Raw genomic sequence first — 24,329 nt, 5'->3', positions numbered from 1 at the left:
GACAGAAGACAAGTTTGATACGTCTGTCCTCCAGAGGCAGAGAGACATTCCTGTGAAGACACTCACTCTGTGTTTGCAGCCGGCGTCTTTGAAAGGACAGAGGACGAGGGCGTTGCCGCAGTTGTCCTTCACGTGATTGGCCAGGTCCTCGCGGGCGATGTTGGGAGTGCCGCACTGGTTCGGACACTGGACCGGGAAGCGAGGGCAGTGGTACTGATGGTTCTGTGGAGGAACAGAACAGAGTAGGAGAACCAAACAAATGAATCAAATACAGACATTTAAGATCCGTTTTTTATTTGTGATTCCTTTTAAATAAAAAAAAGTTTATTTTATTTTCAATGATCATTTAAATTTTTTGATCTGATCAAATTTAAGCTTTTAGCTATGGTTTTGTTCATTTAAACCGTTTGCATATTAGCATTTAGCTATGATTTTGCAATTTTAACATCTAGTTACTGTTCTGCTAACTTTAGCTTTTAGCTGAGGTTTTGGAAATTTCAGTTTTTAGCTACTGTTTTGCAAATTTATCTATTCAATACGGTTTTGTTGATTGTAGATTTTAACTACTGACCTAATTATTTATGATTTTGTAAATTTTGGCTTTAAGCTACAATTTTGTGCAAATTAGCTTTTAGCTATGATTTTGCACATTTTAACTTCTAGCTACTGGTTTGCTTATTTTAGCTTTTAGCTAAGGTGTTGTCAATTTGAATTCCTATCCACTGTTTTGCTTGTTTTAGTCTTTATCAGCAGTTTTGCTAGTTTTTGCCACCAACCTGCTAATTMAAGCTTTTAGCTATGGTTTTGTTCATTTAAACTGTTTGCAAATTAGCATTTAGCTATAATTTTGCACTTTTAACATCTAGTTACTGTTCTGCTAACTTTAGCTTTAAGCTAAGGTTTTGTCAATTTGAATTCTTATCTACTGTTTTGCTTGTTTGATTCTTTATCAGCAGTTTTGCTAGTTTTAGCCACCAACCTGTTAATTTATGCTGTTAGCTTTAGCTTTGTTTCATTTAGCTTTTGGCTACAGTTATACTAATTTAAGATTTTAGCTATGGTTATGTTTGTTTCATCTTTTAGTTGATATTTTGCTCCGTTTAGTGTTGCTAATTTTTGCTTTCAGATCGAGTTCTGAGAGTAAAAAAAAAACTCTCCCTCAAAAAAAAAAAAAAAAAAAAAAAAAAATCAGAAATTCAGTTTAATGCGCCAGAAGGAAACCATAAAAACATCTCTTCAGCTGTTGTTCTGTGGATGAGATTAGGTTTCAGACGCCTCTACACGACTGTGGGGGTTGGTAAAGTTGACAGAATCCGCCCAGCCGTTGGCCAGATGTGTGCAGGAGGAGCTGGCTCCATATCGAAGCCTAAACAGGTAAACATCAGCTCACAAGGACAAAGACGTGATTCTGCAGCTTCTGTTTTTGTTTATTTTGTTTGTTTTTTTAAGGCTTGAAACTGTTTCTGAGGCACTTGAAGGACAGAAAACAAGAACTTTGTTTAGAGGTTCTGATGCTTGGGTAAACCCACCTGGATGGTGTCGAAGACGAACTCTTTGCCACAGTATTTACAGGGCTGCGTGCGCTTGGGGCACTCGGCCATGCTGTGTTGGGACAGCAGGCGCCGCATCATCCTCGCCCCGCATTTGTTCTCACAGTAAACGCTCTCCTGAGGACACACGCCCTGGTGGTTCTGCCGTGAAAAAGAAAACACTCAACCTTATTTACATCACAAATATGTGGGTTTCATCGAAGAAACAAAATGAGAACAAAGGAAGAAATATGAATCAGACTTTAACGCTAAAGCTACTTTGAGTCAAATGTGTAGGAAAAAAAAAAACCCACGCAATTAAAACTCCTTTCCTTCTGCCTACAACCATGTTTCAAACCAGGTGTTGACACACAGGTATCGGTTATTCCTGAGGCTTTTTTTTTTAAAAAAAAAAGGTACGCCTCTTATATAATCACTCCAGCTCACAGCAGGGAAATGAACGGAACAGGTTTGTGGTTGTTTACCTCGTAGGCTTCACCGGTGAACTCGCTGCCACAGAACTCACATTTGACCTTACGCTTGGGGCAGTCGTGCTGCAGGTGGTCGGGCAGGTCGCGGCGCGTCAGCTTGACGGAGCAGCGGTTGGGACACGGGATCACGTTGAAGGCGCAGGTGGAGAAGTGGCCCTGGGGGCGGGAAACACGACGCGTTAGAAGAGTTTCCTTTTAGGAGGTTCTGGAGGTTAGAGGCCCCGGGGACTTCTCACCTGCAGCTGCTTCATCTGGCCCGTCCAGCGACAGCCCTCCTCGCTGTGGATGCAGCGGATGGGCAGTGCCAGGATCTGCTGCTCCAGTTCTGGATCCGGGTAGATCTGAAATAAGATGGATGAAGACAGCTGAAGCTTCCAAAATACAGTTTTATTATGAAGGGTCAAGTACCTAAATTCCCAGGTGCCTTAGTTCCCTGGTACCTACGCAAATCCTGATTTTTACAAGTCTTAGAAAAAGTAAAAACAAATCTGTGAACAAGTCATCCTGTCAAAATAAAGAGAACAAACTCAACAATAATAAAATTTTTCATACATACTTTATAAGTAAAATAAAAGCTATATATATATATATATATAGTGAGTAGTTTATTAATAAGACCAGATCAGTGTCGTTATAATGTATTTCAATATGTTCTCGTTTTAAAGTTTTATTGTAAATGTGAGGATGAAGTTTTCATACAGTCATTAAGTTTTATCTCTCTTAAGGGAGTTGGCTGAATGCCACAATCTATATATTATAAAGATTTAATTACTAACAAGGCGTGTTTCCCTAAGGCAGGCCGTTTTAAACTTTGGCACCAGTTTAGCCCTGTCGGACTGAACGGGACAGAAAGAGAGAGAAAAATCTGCTCCGTTTATCTCCAGCTGCACCCAAAACCACAGCTTTGTCATGTTTAAAGGCAAAGGGTGATCTTGAAGACAAAAGACGACATTTTTAGCTGCTCAGAGCTGCACAAAGTTGAATCCTAATACTCATGAGAAAAAAAGAAAAAGAAAAAAGAAACTCAGCATATTTTCCAGGAAGAAACCCTGTACCAGGGCAGTGAGTCTGTCCAGCTCCGCAGTGATGATAAGTAAGTTTATGGGTTTATGGGAGATTTGAGAGAGAAAGACATGAAGAAGAGAGAAAGATAAATTTATCCTTGGTCACTGAACGACCGAATGAGTCAGTTTTCTGCCCAAATCCTCCCCATCAGCTCGCTGTCCGGAGGATTTACAGCTCTGCACCGAGCGTCTATCCCCCCACTGCAGCTCAACTCTGGTCAAACAAGAAAAGCCACTTTCTCAAAATGTCACCACAGCCCTGCGAGCAAATCAGCAACATAAGACTGTTCAGTTTGTGTCTGTAGCCAAACTGAAGAGTCAATGTTAAAAATGTAAAAAAAAAAAAAATACTGCAAAGAACAAGAAAATGACAGTGTCTCAATTCAGGGGTTGCAGCTGACGTAGGGCAGATTTGTTGGCCGTTTACATCATTGCGCCTACTCATCAGGCCAACAAAACCCCAATATTCCAGAAGTCACTGTGCCATCAGCAAACTACACAGAAAAATGAAGAAGGCAAAGTTTTTTTTCCTTGTAGTTTAGCCTTTTTTTCCAGCAGAATTTTGGAAATGTATGGCAGACTGAAGATTTTGCTTTTCAGTGTAAGTTCAGCAACTTAGCTGATGAAATTTATGCTGCAATGAGATGTTAAAGATAAGCTAAAAAAATTAACAACAGTCTATCTAAATGTATTAAAATGCTATCTGGTATCTAAAAAGAAAAAAATTGTATAGGTCTTCTGGACGGGTTCTTCTCTAATGAAACGTTTCGTCTCTCCTCCAAGAGACTTCTTCAGTCTGAGAGTTTCAGGCAAAATTCAGGCTTTTAAGCCCTGCCTCCATGTGACTGATACTCACATCACATGGCTATCGTTCACACCTAATTAACACCTATTGTTAACAGGGGGTGGAGTGATACTGGCAATAGCCGCACTGTAGGAGGGGGACAACTGAAAACGGAGGCCTCCACCTCTGTTTAATGATGGACGGTCTTTCTTCACAAAAATGGCTTCTTTTACTCCTCTCTCAAACCAACGTTCCTCTCTATCAAGAATGAGAACATTCTTCAAAACATTTCATTAGAGAAGAGCCCGTCCAGAAGACCTATACATTTTTTTTTCTTTTTGATTTTTTACCTGGATTACTGAGATGCATCAGGATATCTGGAATCTAAATCCCAGCTAAGCAGGAAATGTGAGCAAAAAGCTAAAAGCAGAAAAATGCTAGGTAAAAAACACCAAAGACAAGATAAAAGTATCCGAAGAGTAGCAAAAACTTTTAAAATCCTAGTCAGAAGCTATAAAAAGCCAAAATCCACAAAAAACTACAAGTTGCTAAAGGCTAGCTAAATATAAAAAACAGCAGCTAATAATGGAAATTATGAATACTGAATGCAGAATAACAGCTAAAATTAGCTGAAGCTGATAGTTAGTTGTTTTTAGCTAGTTGTTAAAGCGCAATACTGGGTAAAAGCTAAAAGAAGCAAAATGCTAGCTGAAAGGCAAAAGAATAAAGTTTTTAGCTAAAGGATGGACTAGCAAACCAGTAGATAAAAACTGTAAAAAGCTATCTAAAAGTATGGAAGGTAAATGAAGTATAGAAAATCTGCAACACTTGTGTCCTGAATGAGCTGAATGTTTTAATTTATGAACAGCTAAAAGTAGCTCAAAGTTTGTAGAAGTCGTATGATTAAAAAATGAACAAAAAACAGAAAAACAACCGTGTTAACACTGACCCAACAATCACAATAAAATCTCATCTCATTTAGTCTGAAGCTTCTCTGTCAGCAGAAAAAAAAAGACACAAGTGTCTTTAAATGTCTCCATTAAAGACGCTGGACGTGTTTGAAGTGAAACTCAGCAGTGATGAACTCCTCTCACACACAAGAAGCCAGCAGTCGTTTGCAGAAAGGAAGAAAAAAACGCTTTAAAGTGAACTGAAACTCTCATTGTTCCAGTCCTGAAATCTGCAGGGAGACGACAATAATGACCTTTTAATAACTTCGTCTCTGGCAGATCGGGGGGAGAGGCGGGGGTTAAGCTCTCTGCTCCAACTTGGGGGTTTATTCTTTCTGCTGCAGCAGTTTTTCTGCCCTTAAGTACGACTCCAGCAGCAGCAGTACGATCCTTTAATGACTGCGCCGCTGCTGTGTCGTTCCAAGGTTGTGTTGGTGCACGTTTTTCAGAGGACGGTGTGCGGCGAGCTCCACGGCAGCCCTGACAGGAGACCACCGGGACCGTCGGGACGGGGTAATTTGCAGGAGCCTTGGTAAATAACAGCGTCTGACAGGTGTGCCAAGAGCACATCCTTCCCTTGGGGACTCCCTGCTATTACAGGCGCCTTCCTCGTTCCGAGCGCAGACCCTCACCGCTGCCCTGACCGTCCTGCAGCAGCGCTGCTCCACTCAGTCTTATTCCACGTGCTTTTTTAGCATCCAACTGTTACAGCATCTCATTATCTGTATGACTAACACAGAGACATATGGTTTAAAGGTCCTTCAGTAGCTTTATGACATCTGTGTGAGAAATATTGGTTGGTGCCAAAACCCACACAGGATTTTAAAATCCTTCCTGTTTCTTATCCTTGTGTTGCAGAAACTTCTCTGTCTCTATAGCAGGTCTTTAACACAAGCTGATTAAATGCCTTAGAGAACAGCTGAAATTTATTTCTTCTTCTGGACAGAGAGCGATCCGGTGAAGTGGTCTGAATAAATTATCCTGTTTTAAAAGGAATGAAATGCGACCTGTAACTCTGGGTACGGACAAGTTTTACTGCCTTCAGGTTTTTACTGCCATCATGTTTTACAGTGATTCACTGATAAAAAAGCTCAGGTTTTGTTTTAAAGTCAGAATCTGAAGCGGCCGTTCTTTACTAAAGAGGTCTGGATCTTTTGCTCTGCTTCAGTCTGATGCAGTGTGAAAATTTCATCATAGTGGCGGCTTAAACCAGTGTTTTTCAAAGTGTGGGCTAGGGCTACTAAGCGGGCCTCAGAAAGCTAGAGGGAAGTGAAGAAAAAAATAGCAAAAATAATTATCTTAAAATGAAATCAGCTTTTTAATCATTTTAAAATATATTTTATAATAATACATAGAAATGTTATTTAAGAACGCTTAAGAGAGTTTTAATTAATTTTGTTATTGTCAACAGTTTGTTGAAAAGTTGTTTTTTTCAGTAGGAATATGGTGCTTAAAGCATGATAATAGAATATTATGAATAAAAGTGAGAAACATAACTAAAAATTGATATTTCTTCATATATTTTGTAGAATTGTTTGTGGGTTTGCATTGGGGGTGTCATGGCACAGGAAAGTTTGGGAATCCCTGGCTTATACTACTGTATCATTTTGAGGTTATACAGTTTTTACAAACATTTCAAACCCGGTAGGCGATAGCATTGTTATTCTGAGTATGTTGTCAGTTTTACACTCAAACAGCGAGGTCATCCTAATGTTCCCTGGTTCATATATTCCCTGGTCTCCCTGGGTTAATAATGAAAGTCATGAAAGATGCTTGGCTCCCCTTTTAAATGTCCTTTAAAACAAATGAAAAAAAATACTGATTTACAATTCAGGCATTTTAGTGTGGAACATAGATGCTAGAGAACACAGATACTGGGAAATATTGGTACTGGGGAACATAGGTACTGGGGAACATAGGTACTGGGGAACATTGGTACTGGAGAACATTGGTACTGGAGAACATTGGTACTGGAGAACATTGGTACTGGAGAACATTGGTACTGGGGAACATTGGTACTGGGGAACATTGGTACTGGGGAACATTGGTACTGGGGAACATTGATAACGGGGAACATGGAAAACATTGATAATGGGAAACACTGGTACTGGGGAACATTGATAATGGGGAACAATGGTAATGGGGAACAATGGTAATGGGGAACATGGAAAATATTGATAATGGGAAACATGGGTATTGGGGAACACCAATACTGGGAAACATGTGGAACATTGATAATGGGGAACATTGGTACTGGGGAACAATGGTAATGTGGAACATTGGTACTGGGGGACAATGGTAATGTGGAACATTGGTACTGGGGAACATAGGTACTGGGAAACATAGGTACTGGGAAACATAGGTACTAGGAAACAGTGGTACTGGGAAACATTGGTACTGGGGAACATTGGTACTGGAAAACATTGGTACTGGAAAACATTGGTACTGGGGAACATAGGTTCTGGGGAACATAGGTACTGGGGAACATAGGTACTGGGGAACATAGGTACTGGGGAAAATAGGAACTGGGGAAAATAGGTACTGGGGAACATAGGTACTGGGGAACATAGGTACTGGGGAACATTGGTAATGGGGAACATTGGTAATGGGGAACATTGGTAATGGGGAACATTGGTAACGGGGAACATGGAAAACATTGATAATGGGGAACATGGGTGCTAGGGAACATTGGTACTGGGGAACATTGGTACTGGAAAACAGTGGTTCTGGGAAACATAGGTACTGGGGAACAATGGTAATGGGGAACATGGAAAACATTGATAATGGGGAACATTTGTACTAGGGAATATTGGTACTGGGGAACATTGGTACCAGGGAACATTGGTACTGAGGAACATGGAAAACATTGATAATGGGGAACAATGGTACTGGGGAACAATGGTATTGGGGAACATTGGTACTGGGGAACATTGGTACTGGGGAACAATGGTACTGAGGAACATGTATTTTGTATTGATGTGTTGTGTGGTGTTCTTCATACCTTGGCATAATCTAAAGGCAGCTGATCCTCGGGACACTTGAAGACGCCCTCACTGCAACAAAGAGAGAAAATTCTTGTTATTACCGTAAGCACTCTGGAAAAGGTAAACACAGGAAATCTTTAAATGAACCATAAAGCATTTACAAATAAAACCCAGTCAGATCAACTCTGACCTTCAAACAGAGAAAAGCAGCTCTTCTTCTAAAAGCAGCACTGTAGTTCCCAGAGTTGTAGATTTTTATTTTCAAAACCACCCATAATCTGAGAATTTCTCTGACTCATCGCGCTGTATGACGTACGAAACACACACTTACACACACAATGAAGCAGATCTGTGAGCTTCTGACTTTAATGACATTTGCTCTTTCATCCTCGCCCCTTCAGAAGATATTTTCAGCACCATTTTCTCTTACTGAGGCAGAAGAAACGTCACATTGAAGTACAGCGCAGAAACTATTTTTGGACTACATTTGAGCTTCTTTGCGCATTTTCTTGTAAAATATTTGGAAGACGCAGTGTAGTTTAGATGAAGTCTTTTCTTTTAACACAACTGACAAAAAAGTTGCTTTTTTCATGCCCGAGGCAAAAAAAAAAAAAAAAGGAAAAGAAATATTTGTAGATCTGGTGGTGGAAGAGTGAGAGAAGTTTCTGTTCTTTCATTAAAAGCCCAAAGCATCACATGGACTCTTTATTTTACCGCAGCCCTCCTGTGCAGTTCGTGGTGCCACAGATGAAAATAGAAACCCTCATCAGCCTGTTTTAAGGCCAAATGATTGAGTATCACAACTCATTTATCCATCCATTTTCTTTACCCACACTAACCAGTGCCTTGCTGTGCCACCATCATGAGACAACTCCTCTAAAACAACCCTGACATCATCGATACACACGCCCGTAGATAACGAAAGCAACACTGAAGAGTTGCAGAAAATAATAGTTGATCAATAAAATGTTAGTGGTGTTACAACTCATCTGACATCCTGGACACAGAAACTGATCTTTACAGGCCTGTCACGATAAATTGTCTCAGAAATGATCGCGATAAACGATCATACTGTTTTGAGTCGATTTTAAACTAATACAATGGGACGAAGCTTGCAGAAGTTTATGAAATTTACATAGAGTAAAAAAATCTTTACACTTTAATGAAGAGACAACACAGCGGGTGTTTGCCTTTCAGAGCTTTAATTCAGCTGGCGGTGTCACCTGACTTGCAGCTCCCAGAGGAACAGGAACATGTGACGGAGCGGGAGAACATGTGCTCCTCACTCCATCTACCCAGCTGTGAAACGCGTGAGTCGGTGGGGGGTGGGGGGATAAGAGGTCAGGCCTGTGAGTGAAAGGAGGGTTGATGAAAAGAGGAGGAGGGAGGTTAATGCACGACGAAACAGCAGTAATTCTTCTCCATTAGGGTTACTGTGTCAGCAGGGAGCTGCGGACCAATTAACAAACCACAACGGGGCTGCAGAACAGGGTCGATCAATTCAAAGCTGGGAGAGTACAGTCAGCATCTCGTCACTGACGAACCCACTAGAGGAAGAGTTCTGCCCATCCCATGACTGTATGTGACCCACCATCAAACCAAGGATAAGGTCAGATTTGTTTAAAATGACCTCAGTACATTTTCAGATTTCCGCTTTTTAAGCTGCATTTTGGATCATCCTAATATCATGAGTGGTTCCTGATATGTCTTGTTTTGTCTTGTTATTCAGGATAACTCATTGATATTTGGTCTGAAATCTCAAATAGTACGTGGATAATGAAATTTCCCAGCCAGAAAAGAATAAATAAATAAAAATCTTGGATAGCTCCCAGGGAGAATAAGAAAAATTTAAGACATTTTTGGACAAAAATCATGTTTTTTCTTGCTACCGCTCGAAAAAAGAGTTTCAAACTATTCAGTTCAGTCAAACGTTCCATTTATAGCACGACAAAATGTTGCAAACGTTTTCATCAGTGCACTACAGTGGCCAATTTCTCTACATACCACTTTGAGACCTAATCCTTGGTTCGGCGTGATGGCTCACATACATGAAGCGACAGGGTCTCCCGCTCGGGACAGGGGACGGCCTGAGGGCCCCTCATGTCCAGCCGGGGTCCCGCATCACAGGCGCAGGCAGGCGAAAAGCGCCGCGTCACCAACTGTCAAGGCGATTTCTTATCCGGTGGTCAGCGAGGCTCCTGAGCACGTTTGTGTCCGCTGAAGATAAAACCGCTTCAATCTCTGGCGAGTCGGAGTCGCTGCGCCTCACTGGACGAGGCCGAGCTCGGGATTAGAACCGTGGTTCCATTCAGATTATCCCCTCTCTGACTGATAATTCCAGAAACAAACTGTGACATGGTTGCTTCTTTTAAAAAGAAACGTTGGCTCGCCAACTTAAAACAGACCAATTTCACAGCAGACAGTCTGACTTTAAATAGCAGGACGACCACGAGTTTCATCCCTTTAGACCAAGTTCTGCCTCTACAGAACCACAGCTGCAGAACTAAAATGCATCAATTATTAAAACACGTGACTGTCCCACTATTTTCCACCAAAGCCATGAAAAAGCTCTGCGTTATGAAAAAGCAAAAAGGCAGAAGTTCAGGCCAAGTTTCTGCTGGGTTTGTTTCTGGTGACATTTGGGGGCAATTCTAAGACAAAATGCCTACCTTTGGGGACAACTGGTGCATTTGAGGACATAAGTCGAGTCCCCGTTTGGTTTAAATGCCATTGGTGGGTTGGGGGTTGGGTTTAGGACCAAGGTGTGAATTGAGTTTAGGTTAGTTTTAGGGTCAGTTAGGTACTTGTGAGGTTAGCTTTAGGGCAGGGGTGTCAAACTCCAGTCCTCGAGGGCCGCTATCCTGCATGTTTTAGAGGTTTTCCAGCTCCAACACACCTGATTCAATGATTGAATTAACTCTTCAAAGTGGGCAGAAGCCTGTTAATCACCCAGCGATCAAAATCAGGTGTTTTGGAGCAAGAAAACCTCTAAAACATGCAGGATAGCGGCCCTCGAGGACAGGAGTTTGACACCCCTGCTTTAGGGTTTGTGGTCAGAGTTAGGCTGTAGAAATGTAATGGAAGTCAATGAAATGTCCCCAATTGTATAGCTGGGCAAACGTGTGAATGTTTGTGTGTAAGAAATCCCTGGCCACCTCTCTCAGTTCCATCAATGAGCATCCAGGGGAGGAGGGTCATCCATGGACCGGACTACATACAATAAAAAACAATCACCTCATTAACATTTAATCACCTCCTTCTGTCCGTTCAGCTGCTCCTCTGCACAAACATTCAAATCAGCCAAACGGGACACGTTGACGACGGCCCTCTCAACAAACCGCTCACCCCAGAGTGACCTCAAGAGCGACTCTATCGACTAACAGAGAAACTCCTGAACAAACCCTCCATGTTTGTGTTTGCCGGAGTGGCGGGCGTGTCCGGTGGGACGCGCTGAACAAACTGAACTCTAAAGAGCTGCAGAGAGTTTGAGACACGCCGATCAGGCTCCTGTCGTTGACTCAGGAAGCGTCGGCTGAACCGAACCACTCGTCTCGGCTTTTATCTTCAGCCCTGCGATAAACCCGTCTGTCTTTTCGAGGATTAACTTTTTCTTTTTTCTTTTCCTAGCAAAACCCTAAATTCTACCTTCCTGAAACTAAACTGTGTGTCTGCTCAGGAAGTCGAATATATGATTCTGGTTCGAGTGCGTTAGTGTGAGAACTCTGGATTTCCTTTGTCTGAAGAATAAAACCAGTTTTCATAAAGACACTGTAGCACACGTGTCACATTTTACTGAGCAGAATGACCACTTTTACGGTCTGTAAACACTGTTTATCAAAGCTAATTTATGTTCATTAATGAGATTTAGATGTGCCACTTTTACAACCTCCTCTACCAGAACATATTTATCCACCATAAATGTGGACCAATAACCTGTGTGATAGACAGCTTTGTGCACTTTAATTAAAGAAACTTTACAAATGTTTCTCCAAAGATTTAACAGTGGATTTTTGTGTTTTCGCAGCTGTCAAACCACAAACCCCTCTTTGTTTTAATTTCTCTCGAATAAAAAATAGAAGCACTACTCTCTGCTGTCAGCTTAAAATAACCCACATTAAAAGTTTATAGACATCTGCACATCAGTCAGATGTAGTTTCCTTAATAGAAAAGCCCAAAAGGTGTTGAGCCTTTTTCCTGATAGCCCCCAGAAACTGACCTACTTATGTCCGCCCACCATTGTGCCGACGGAGCAGAGTGAAAACGGCTTTCAGTGACGGGCAGCCGGGAGCCGTTCAGCTCCTCATCCTCACGACAAAGAGGAGTAACTGCAGAGAGGTGGTGGGAGGTGTTTCTACCTGTGGAACCGGATACGCTTCGCCCACGGCAGATTTAGCTTTTATTTATGTGGATAAAAAAAAGGGAGGAGCGGGAGTTCACGGTGTCCGATGACACGTGGTGAAAGGAGGATTTCTGAGTTTGACATCGGCACAGAGCGATGCCGCCTCAGCTTCTTGTGTGGGATTTAATGTCTACACAGTAAGCTGTCTACACCTGCAGATTATGTGGAGTATAAACTCTGCTTTGTTTGTTGTGCAAAGCCTAACAGGAAGTTATAATCATGCTGTGTTGAGTAACTATGGGCGAGTGCTCTTATCTAAAGTTTAAGAAGTAAAATAATTTCTGTATGAGAGCAGATTTCCTGTCTAAAACAGCTCTAAAGTAAAACATTTATAGTGTTTAACCATATTACATATTGTGGATTGTAGAGTAAATGAGCCACCGCTGCTAGCGCAGCAGGTAGTCACAGAGCTGAGTATGACATCGCGTGAGAAATAGTCACTTTGCAGGTCCTGCGATGTATAAAGCAAATTAAACTAAACTACTAAACCAGGAGTGCCCAAACATTTTCCTCGAGAGGGCCGAAATGAAAATCTATCCAGGGCTGCGGGCCAAAGGCAGTAATATAATACATGAAATACAAATACTTTTTAAAAGTAAAATCCTTTATTTTTAACGATTAAGCTATGCAATGGCCCTCTTTTGCTTTAGTCTGTGCACTTGGAGAAAGTCTGCCATTCGCCCAAGTAGCAAAGGCTCATGGGACATTTCATAAACTGATAAAATATGAGTTTTTGTGGCCTTATAAAGTGTGCAAATCTACATGTGGGGTTAAATCTGATCTAAATATTTCTTGTTGTCATTTCATGTTTCACGTTTAATCCTAATAAATTAGAGATAAAGTCAGCACCATGAATAAAAACTACCTTCACTACAGCTCTTTTATACAGTCATTTGACCAATGGAAATACTGTGTTTCTACATAAGATAACAGGTGGGCTCCTCTGTACTAAACCATAAGTCACTGCACTTAACAGTCGCGTGTTACCGCTTTTATTTTGACGGGTTGCTTTAGATGGCATGAAAAAAGCTAAACCTTTCATTTTGCTGTGAAACATATGGGACAATAATGGCAACGTTTTTTTGAGAAGTGTGGAGGAAGGCGATGAGGATCTTGATGAAAATGAAGATGAGCAAATTTACAGAGAACTGGAGAAAAAGAGGTAAAATGCGGTTAGCTTGAATGCTAATATTAAAGCGTGACAAAAACAGATGCTAAGATATACTTGACTGGATTTTTTAAAATAGTTTGGAGAGCTCTTAAAGCAACAAAGCATCTCATCAAACACGACTTTAAAACAATGTGAGATAAGCATTTCTATCTAATTTTCTCTTCACTGGGAGGGTTTTAGTAGACTAACAACATAAACCTATAGAGCCTCCATGTCACGTTAACATCATGCAATATTCTGTTAAACAGGCTGTTAATTTTGATTTATGTCAGAGGTCTGCGCCGAGCGCAGAAGGAGCCTGAAGTGCACAAATGTCCAGGCTTTAACACCTGTAAATCTTCCTCTGCTGGTCCCAAACAGCCTCTGACAGCCGTTTCATAAGAAGCAACAATGGCTGACAGTCTGCAGGTCACACTCATCAGCCCAACAGAGATAAATCGCATCTGACTCGGTGTCAGACGGCTCTAAAAAGGCAGGCGGAAAATTAAAACCGCTCGTAGTTAAACTTTTCGCAGTACCTCTTCGTTTTCCGTATTGAGGAGGAGAAAGACTATTTCGGTCGTATTGCTTTGGCAAAAAAAAAAAGGTGATGCAAGTGGAAGAAAGGCACTACTACCAGCGTGTTTGTGTGTGCGGGGGTGGATGTCTGGCCTCTTTCCCTGGCTTCGTCTCCTGCGCCCCGTGAAACTCACTCGCAGAGACCAAATGTGGACCAGAAAAACATTAAAAGGATGATTTTACTACGAGAAGCTCGAACACTGCCAAAGGAAAAAAAAAAAAGAAGAAAAGAAACGGAACACAAAGGCATTTTTGGATTTTGATGCTGCTGGAGGTTTTTTGTTTTTTGTGCCAACATGGAGCCAAAAACTCTGACTCTGGATCAGAAACACCTGGGGCTGTCGCTGCTTACGCTGTCATCTCTTGTGTAATGATATTCATTTCTCTGCGCAGTTCACCTAACCATGTTGACATCTGTGAGCACGAGCCATCTGTGAGCTAAAATCTCAGCTTGTTTTCATCTAAAACGACAACTATGTAGCAAGCAGTGGCAGATTGACTGAGGTCAAAAATGTTTCATAGCTGAGAAAAAAAAATACCTGAAAAATACATTTTTAACTCCAAATATTACATAAAATATGCAGTAATAAGCCTAAATCAAACATTTCCTGGACCAAGTTAGCAATCAGGAAATGAGAGTTATAGTATTATCAGAAATTGCAGCTTAGACACAGTTACAGTATAATAGCAAACCTTATATTAAAAAAGTCACCTGCTTGAAGGCAGGGTATAAAAGTAAAATAAAAGGGAGATGAAGGAAGGAAGGTTGAAAACTAGGGGTCAGAGCGAGGAGGAGGAGGAGAAGCCATCTGCAAGCTAAAGGAAAGCCTGCGAGTTGCTATAATCCACTCTTAAGTGTGAGTGGAGGGTAGGCAGAGCTTACAACTAGTTATAATCCCCCTGGTGCTGTCGTCCTCCATCAGCGTGATTGGACTGTGACACTGAGTCCATATCAACGCGTTTATATTTATTACAGGAAGTGCTAATCTAGAGCTTGGGTCGGTTTATGTGTTAACGTTATGAGTTTATAGGTGTCGAACTCAAGATGTCCTCTTAAATCAAACCTGGAGAGTAATAAAATCAAAGTCTGATAAACATTTGGGTAAGTACGAGCTGGATGATTGGGAGAATGCTGCATAACTCCTGACCATAGTTTCCTGTTGAACACTTATTGCATTGGACTGGATGATTCATACGGTAATCACTGTACAGCAACTTCCCTGAAGAGGCAGCACCCTGTTCCTGAAAGTTGTACAGTTGGTACTTTCTGGGCACGTTGTGTTTAAAGCAAATAAGCATTTTAAATGGCTGGCTGTATACAGGACGAGTCAAAAGTCTCAGGACACCTTTTTAATTCAGAAACACAAGGGAAAATGAAATATCTGAATACCCCAGCAAGTAATGGGCGAGAGGGCTATGTCCAGAACATGGACACCACTTTGAAAGCCGCAAAATTGGATCAAAGTCAAAAATTTTACAATGGGAATATGGTCCTTTGGCTTATCAAAGAAAATCATATTTGTCTCAGAAATCGATTGCTGCAATCTGTTGTGGTTCAATATCTGCCAATACAGAAAGTTGTAACAACAACTGGGAAAGTTATTTGATGCGTTCAAATTTGACTTTGATCCAATATGGCAGCTTTCAAGATGGAGACCATGATCCAAACTAAGGCTGTGTCCAAAACGACAGGCCAGATCCTCCGGAGGACCCAGACTCCCTGGTCTCGGCGGGCCGGGTCCTTGGTAGACCGGGAAGACCGGAAAAATAGAGGCTGTGAATTTGGACGGTCTAGCCTCCCCTCCTTACCCCGGCGTACGTCATGTCACCTAGCAACTGTGACGACGCTAAACACGCAAACTTAAATCAAAACTAGAAAAATATCAATACATTAGCATTGTTAATATCACAAAACTATAAAATTAAATAAAAAATAAAAATATAAAATATAATATTTAAAAACATGTCCATACAAATGATAAAAGTATTAGAATTACAACCGCTAATTTTTTAAAATTTTTATATCACCATATTTTTATTTAAAACGTATTCTTTTCTCTCGCTTCGTCCGCCATTACTAGCATAAAAAAATCTCCGGTCGGGCCGCAATGCATTATGGGATATGCTGGACCGGGAAGGATCCATCGGACCTGTCCTTCGATTCTGGCCAAAGGAAGGACGTATTTGTCGGCCGCATCGGAGGAGTCTTCGGTTTTGGACGTCCTTCGTCGCGGCGCTGTGACGTATGCGGCCGACAAATTCGACCTTCGGAGGACCCGGCCTGCCGTTTTGGACACAGCCAAAGCCTAAAAGATAAACCTCCTCACCAGTTCGTTTTATCATTCTATTCTATTAGATTAGATTAGATTCTTACTTTTGTTTCTAAATAAAAAGGAGATTTTTGACTTACTTTAAACTTTACAACCTTTAAAATCTGATAAAATATCTGACGATGTAAACAACCAACTAAACAAGAAAGAACCTAAAAGTGGAAAAAAGCAAATTCAGAGCATTCATTTCCCTGCAGCTGATCTGGGTGCGGGGCTGACAAAAAGAGTCCCATCCCATCGTTGTTCTGGATGAGCTCATGCATGAGTGCAATCACCTACGCCCACACGGGACGCAGCAAAAATGAGAGACCACCAGAACGGAGGCGTGCCCACACAAACCAGGGCCCGCATTTCATACATGAAAGGAAAAAGGGGGACGCTTCTGAAGAGATCCTTTACGTCTGATCTGGCTGTGAGTGTGGTTTGTGGAGGACTTCGTTTTTAGAAATCAATGGAAGTCCTGAGCTTCACCATGTCACACATGTGAGAACCGGTCTGTGGAGAAGTGCTAAAAGCTGCTGTCAAGGTTGTGGTAGGTGTGAAACAGCCCACTCTCCGTTTTCACTACTCACTTTCACACAGAAACCAGGATTCGTATGCTGCGAAAGATCAAGAGAGTTGGGTTATTTAGCGACAAATGGAAGCACTTGCATGCTATAAAAGGAGTTTTTTTTCACGTGCACGTGCAAATTTTGGCCGTTTTAATCACAGATGGCTGGTCTAAATTTAGCTCCACGTCAGAAGGCAGATTTCTGCTTGAAAGAGCGATCCGCAGCGAGCGACAGTGGCTGGATTTGAGGTGCTACACTAATCTGATGAACGCCTGCCATGAAAAGGGAGGATCTGAGACTGCCAAAGAAGCGCACGACTCATTGAGAGGAGAGATGCCCGCCAACTGTTTGCATATGGCATTAGAGAGGTAGTACCAGACACAGCCACTCATTTTTCCTTTGAGCAGCTTTAATGAATCAGCCGTTGGAGTCACAGCATGAAATCACAGATTTAATGTAAATTAACTGTGAAAGAAACGTGCTTCAAGCTTTTCTGCAAGTTGTCAGAGCCAGAAAAATGGATGCCATGCATTTTTTAAGCATTATGAGGTCTGCAGTAACGGAACAGTTGATTTGTTTAAACCACATTTTTTAATTCAGCACACTTTTCATGACCAGTTTTATGACAAAGTAGCATGTAGTAAATAAATACAATCTCTTTAAGAGGCTACAATTAGCAATTAGCTTAGCATAAAATACTTTCCTAGTGTTTTTTAGTTAAAGTTAAATTAGTGACACTGTATATTTGTATTTAATATATTGTTATTTTTGGACAGCGCTAAGATATGATTTTTATACAACATTGCATAAACATTTAAATGTGTTATAAATTAGCAGAGAAAATCAAAAATAAAACTGTTAGCTTGTCTTGGTTTAAAATTGGCTAATCACATCCAAAATGCTTCCTTTAAAACCACTTAATAAATAATTTATTTATTCCTCACAATGGCTTCGAAACTAAAGAAAGAAGCCCTAATGCTATTATTTAGATAAATATACACATTATGTATTTATGAAGTCACAGTTAGCATTTAGCTTAGTATAGCACAAAGACTGGCAGGCTGCTTGTGCTAAAGTATAGATATATAAGTAACATTACATATTTATATTATTTTTAGACAGAGTGAAGCTAGAAGAGTCTTTTAAAATTAAATTAGTTAGAAAAAAAACACTTGTCCGTTAAATGTCGCTTACAGGGAATTCAAACTGGAGAGAATCGGCAGCTTGACTCAGTTTAAAACCTCCCATTAATGCTTTCTAACAAACCACCTAAAATGTTTATTTATTCTTTAGAACCGTTTTAATACAAAACCAAAAATAAATCATCTTGTCCTTAACGGGTTACAGTTAGCATTTAGCTTAGCTTTCCACAAAGCTTGAAAACACGAGTAGCTCCAAATTTGTGATATCAGATTAAATTAGTTAAATGCTGATTTTTGTACACTGGCACATAATATTTTTTGGACAATATAAAACAAGAAGTTTCTTTCAGCTTCTTGAGATTTGGTAAATTAGCACACCTGAGTCTGAATATGAAATAAAAGGTACAGGAAAACTGCAAACAGGAGGGAGCTGCTACTTTGGCTCAGTTTAAAATCTGCTTATTAACACCTCTAATGCTTATAGCTAACAACATAATGTGATTGTTTAATCCACACAAAAGCTTTAGAACAAAGCCATTGGCTTTTAACGTCTGCTTTAATTAAACAAAGCTGCAAGATGTGTTAGCTTTATATTTAGCTGAAGTGTTTAGCCAATATTTAGCCCATCCTCTTGTCTTGCAAAATAATATCTCCAATAAACACACGACACAAATCTCATTATTCTTTATGGTCACAACGTCTGACAGATGGTTAACTGACTGTTTAGGAGGTTAATACCCAGTAAATCCAATGATAAACCATTTTTTATAATAAACCTTCAATTTTGACATTCTTAGTCTGATTAGTGAGGATACTCAATGCCACAAGATGTTTAAAATGAAATCAAGTATTATTTTTTATAACTATACCATCAATAAAATCAGACAAAAATGAGCAATTTTAGGTTTATCCAGTACTGTGGAAGATGGGAAATCTCCTGAGATTTGTAACCTAGTGCTAATGGCACATCATTCCCGCGAACCAACGTCCTTCTGCACTTTTTACGGTTTGTTTTATGAGCTTAAAAAAACTGCCCAGATTAGTTTCACCCACACCAGAGGCCAAGAGGGACAGATCAATTTGAAAAAGAGAATTTATTCCAGGCTTGGGCCAACAGAGGTGCAACGTTATTAATCAAAGGCCACTTAGAGCTAAAGTTTTACAATTTAGTAGCATCTATAGACACATGAGCTAACGGTAGCTAAAATAAAGGAGGATGAGCAGCTGGTCTGGGTATAAATCAGGTTTTACTGCAGTACGATGGAGAGGATTCGACTCTCAGTGCCAAAGCCCCGCACAAAGAAGACTGTTGTGTCTCCGAAGACCCAAGAGCATCATCCTTCAAATAAAATGTTATTTTACTGATTGACACGCCTTTGAAAATAAGATGAGAGAAAAAAACATCAGTCAGATTAAAATACAAGACTACAGTAAATGTTCCCATCCTGAAAATAGATCATCCACAACAACTTTACAGCTTCTTTGTTTACATCACCGTGTCTTCAAAAAGCAGCCGCAGGAGGGTTAGCAGCGCGCTGAAACTAAACAGGTCAAGAAATTAACCCGTCTGTTGGTCCCATTCATCCAACGATCACAGGAATCCTCTATGTGCAACCAAAGGTATTTTAACCAAGAACTAAATTAACATAAGTAATTATAAATGCTGACCTGCATTATTCAACACAACTTGCTGCAAATTTGCCAAGCTTTGTATGTGATGCAACTAAGACTTTATATTTCTTTATGCTCTTTTTGTTAGACGTTACAGTTCTTTTTGTAAATACTGAGACAAGAGAACCAATTTTTTTTGTTGCACTAATGAATACAGACAAAGATTCTTGGTTAGCTTGTGTAGGCAATATATCTGTCTAAAAATTAAATCTTTGTTTACATTTCAACTGTGAAGCAACCGAAAGTTTACAGGAGCAACATGAGCTGAAGGTAAGTAAAAATTAACAGAGCTGAAATGCTCAAATGGCTGACAGAACGCATCTTAACATAAACTCAAAATATATATACATCCATGTATAAAAGAGCGAGTTATGAGTTAAAATGGTTTGAAGTATATTAAAAAACATAAAAGCAGACGTTCTCAGGGACAGCTGATACGTTCCTTTGTTCATTTAAACTCAGATGTTTAAACTTGCGCGCAAAGAAAAAGATCAGTTTCTTTTGCCTGCTTCTCAGCGAGATCTTTGTTTAGTTCTCATTGTTCATGAGCCGTTTTTATTTCCCCATTCATCACAAGCAAATACTCAAACACACACACACACATACACACACAGACACGCACTTTAACTAAAGCCACACCTTTTAGGCTGACAGCAGGTGAGGGTAAACCATTACCAACTCTAATTTTGGTCCAAAAATAGAACACCTTTGGAAAAAATAACAACAAGAAACTTCCTCATGTATTTAAGTAAATAAAGTCCAATCCAACAGGAATATTTAGTCTTAAAGTAGTTTTTAGTCGACACAGTGACTCAGACATCTAACCCTGGTAATATGATCACCAGGTTTTTTCCTGGAAAGTGTCTGAGGTTAGGAAAGGCGCAGGCTCGAGGCGGTGTGACCCGCCTGGTTGTGATTCAGCGTTTTACGGCGGCGCAGCTGTGAGTCTGATGTGTCGCGTCTTCTCGAGGCCCAACTTCTGTCTGATCTGAATTTCTGTTGTGCTGCGAGTGGAAGAAAAAAAAAGGCTTCTCCTTCCTGATTTGTTTAAAATCAGGTCTGCGAGGAGTTGCACATCACTGGAGGCGACGAATTTAGGTCCCGTTTGTGTCCATGGTAACTGGGAGGGAAGGTGAGGGGATGTTTTTTAGACGTGTGTGTCGTCGCTGACGGCGAGCACACGCACACGTCCATAAACTGCTTCACAAAACGTAAACAAGCCGTCTGCCTGCCGCTCGGGTTATCAGCTGGTGTAGCCGCGGCTCCAGACGAGGACCACCTCACCGCTCTGTGGATGCAGTTTTCTTTGTTCGGCGAGGCGAGGAGCTGACGTCAAATCGCCTCCTTTGTTTCAAAAAAATAAAAAATAAAACGCCTCGGCTGCATTGTTCGCCCAGCACGAGCTCTGCAACCTGCCCCTGTTGCCAGGAGCAACAATGAGATGAATGACAAGATCTGTCAATTGTTGAAGCGAAAAGAAGGAAAGGAAGAACACGAAATAAATAAATAAATAAATAAATAAATAAATAATAGAGTTGCCATTCTTCTGTCAGAGTGATAAATGATGTATTTTTTGTTAAGAAAAAATGATCCATTCTTTACTCAGGTGGATTAAAGTGCCTGTGACATGAAATTTTTGTAATAAACATGAATGCATTTTTGGAGAGATAACATCAATAACATACTGCAAAACAAATTTCACTCCGCTGAGATGAACGGTTGTTGAGATATTTGCATGTAAAGAAACAGGAAGTGATGTCAGCATGTAAACAGAGCGTTGTTACAAAAGCTAACAACACAGACTGTAAAGAAGAATCTGACGTTTCTTTAGATTATTTTTAGTCGCTATGAAAGAGAGACGAAGAAGACTTAAAGTTTGAATAATTTTGTTTTAATAAACAAGAAACAGAGTTTATTTTATTAATGAGTTCCCCTTTGATGTCACTTCCTGTTTCACTTTGGTTGAGCCAAATAATAAAGAAGGCAGGTTATGTGACAAAATGTGTAAAATCATGTGTACTACGTCAATTTTCTTAAATATAAAGACGCTTTCTTTGACTTTTTGTATTTGAAGGATAGGCATGTCGCAGGCACTTTAAGAGCCTCCCTGTTTTGGATGCTTTACAACGAGCTGATCCCTCCGCCTAAAGAACTCGCTCTCAGATCTGCAACCGTTCAGATGAGGCGTTTATTCATCGTAAACGAGGCGACTGATCCGTCCCGAGCTGCACCTGACAGAGCCGCTTCCTGAGAAGCAGCTCGGAGTTTTAACGCTGTGTGAGAAGACGAGGTGCGAGGAGCAGGACCCTGAAGCACAACAACAAAGGAGTCATTGAGATTAAAGGGCCGTCAGCGAGAACACACCAGCTGAGGAGAGGAGGAAGGGAAGGAAGCCAACAAGGCAACTGGGCAGCGACCTTAACACTGACAGAGGGCCCCCCCTTTGGATAAATGACTAATTCAGAGCTTGTTGGCTTCAAGTGAAGGGCTTAACTGCTCTGCCGACACCTGTTTCGGCTCTACAGAGAGGCCTTTCACTGAGGACAGGTGCTTCGGCTGCGAGCGCTCCGTTCCAGCTGTCCCGTTGTCAGACTTCCTCACGTCCCTTCCTGTCACCTCAGAAACCACTTCGGAGCCAAAACGCAAGCTTCCCGATCCCAACAGAAACCATTAAAATGACCTCAAATCGTTTTAACCCTCTGTGACAGACAGGGAGTAACAAGGAATCACTTCCTGCAGATTAAAGACAAAATTTCATAATCAAGGAGGACGTTGCATCATCGTGTTTTTCCTTAGAAGCTCATATGAGAAACAGGAACTGCAAAAATCAAACTTACATAAAAAGTTCTGGAGAAATTCTGATGGATGACAATGGAGCAACTGTTTTCTAGAAATCCTTTAGTTTTCTAATAGTTGAAGTGGGCAAAATGTCAAATTTTAATACATAATCTGTACAAGAAGTGTAAAGAAAACCAAAAATAAAAAGGTGGTTATCATGGTAACCACACAACTGTGTCTTTCACTCCCTGACGGCACTCGCGATGACAAAAACGCAGAGTAGAAAATAAGCCTCAAACAAACAGTCAATGTGAAAAATCTCTACAATGTATGAAAAAAAAACCCTGAATTGTAATGTGCAGAAGTGTCTGATGGTCACACACGTCCACTTTTATGTGTCTACAGTGTTTTATGTAGGAGAAACAAAAAGTTTGTAAGAAAATTCAGAGCTCAGATACAACAGGAGTATACCACTGAGGGGATTTCACAGAAAACTGTTACATTAAGTGAAAAGACAATCATAAATAAGTTTAAACTGTATTAGAAATGTACAATTTATAACTATAAGAGCTTAGAGAGCTCCACACTGTGTGACATTGTTACACAATCTAAAAATCATAAAGCTTGCTTGTAAAAACAGTAAAATGTACTAAAATGTCAGTTCAGTCATGTAAAGTCTAACTTTCTGTGACTCCAATCAGCATTTGGTTTGTTAATCGTTTTGCCAAAAGCTCATTTTGGAGTGGACGTTTTGCAGAGCTTAGTGAGTTTTATCCACATCTTATAATGTACCACATCACAGCAGACTATTCTGCACTGAGCAGCACATCTTGTTGATTTTTTTCTGGTATTTTACAAAGCTGAGAGAGGAGTAGTGAGTCAGAAGCTGTAACAGAATAACAGCTGAATAGTAAAATGGTTGCTTCAGTCTTTATGCAATTACATCCTTAAATCTGTTTTACAAAAACAAGTCTATTTATTTATTCAGTTAAGTCAAGTATTACATAATGAACAATGGTTTTGTTTTCCTAAAGTCACTTATCTGAATAAACACCGGAAGCATTTATATTATAAAGAAAAGCAGGAAATCTTTATATTTAACAGATTTCTTTGAAGATTTCATTAATTTATTTCCTACTATCATTATTTTTGTTGGAGAAAAAAAGACAAACATGAACTCTTTTGTTGGGAAATAAAAGCATCAAACGGCTAAAACTGGGTCATAATCCATATTGTTAATTACGACCTGCTTGACTTAATCGATTAATCAGCGCCAAGTGAGTCTGACTGCAGCGTCTGTGTCAGACCTCCAGGTCTGGAGCTTTAAAATCATAAAGCAGAAATAATAATCGTTGTGGGAGCCTAAACATGTGCTGGCTCTGTTCGGTGACCCGTGCACAAAACAAGGATCATCTAAAGGACGATCTGAATCAGAACAACGGGGAGCAGATGTAGACAAGCTGGGGTCTGGATCAAACTGGAAAGTATCTAAAAACGAGTGGTTAAGGCCGGGTGAGCGGCTCCGGGTACACGCCTCTGAACAGGAAGAGATGTTATGATAAACACACCTTTATCTGAGCTGCCTTACATGTCGCTCAAACCCCGGCATGCATAAGCACCGGCCACGCTTCAAGGATCGGGGCCAACTGGCTGGGGTCCAGCAGCAGCAGGGCCGGGTCGGGCGGCTCAGTCCCAGCATGCTCGCTGAGTGGAGAGGAAGGTGCTTCGCTGCATAGCTGGAATATTTTACGCCTTTGTTCGGCCCAAAAGGCTGCAGGATTTATTTTAAAAGGAGCTCTTATAGAGGAGGACGAGTCCAGGCACGTTCATTTTGGATTTTTACTTTATGGAAACCTCTACTGTTAGAGTGATGCAGTTTGGTTCAGGGCTATAAAACTGCAGCCAGCAACAGGGAAAAATTATATAT

General features: G+C 40.6%; 1 protein-coding gene across 1 annotated transcript in view; it reads right to left on the bottom strand.

Annotated features, from left to right (window-relative positions):
- traf4a (tnf receptor-associated factor 4a) overlaps positions 1 to 24,329 on the bottom strand; it is a 38,489-nt gene that overhangs the window by 3,025 nt on the left and 11,135 nt on the right. Inside the window, exons 2-6 of the mRNA XM_014024104.1 lie at positions 7,820 to 7,871; positions 2,257 to 2,361; positions 2,015 to 2,176; positions 1,530 to 1,691; positions 67 to 222 (exon numbers count right to left, since the gene is read on the bottom strand). Of these exons, the coding sequence (XP_013879558.1) occupies positions 67 to 222; positions 1,530 to 1,691; positions 2,015 to 2,176; positions 2,257 to 2,361; positions 7,820 to 7,871 (637 nt within the window). The remainder of the gene's footprint in view (positions 1 to 66; positions 223 to 1,529; positions 1,692 to 2,014; positions 2,177 to 2,256; positions 2,362 to 7,819; positions 7,872 to 24,329) is intronic.

Source organism: Austrofundulus limnaeus, unplaced genomic scaffold, assembly GCF_001266775.1.
Source record: "Austrofundulus limnaeus strain Quisiro unplaced genomic scaffold, Austrofundulus_limnaeus-1.0 Scaffold407, whole genome shotgun sequence".
NCBI classification, from domain to species: Eukaryota; Metazoa; Chordata; class Actinopteri; order Cyprinodontiformes; family Rivulidae; genus Austrofundulus; species Austrofundulus limnaeus.
Note: the sequence above shows the minus strand (reverse complement) of the source record. Positions and strands in the feature narration are given on the sequence as shown.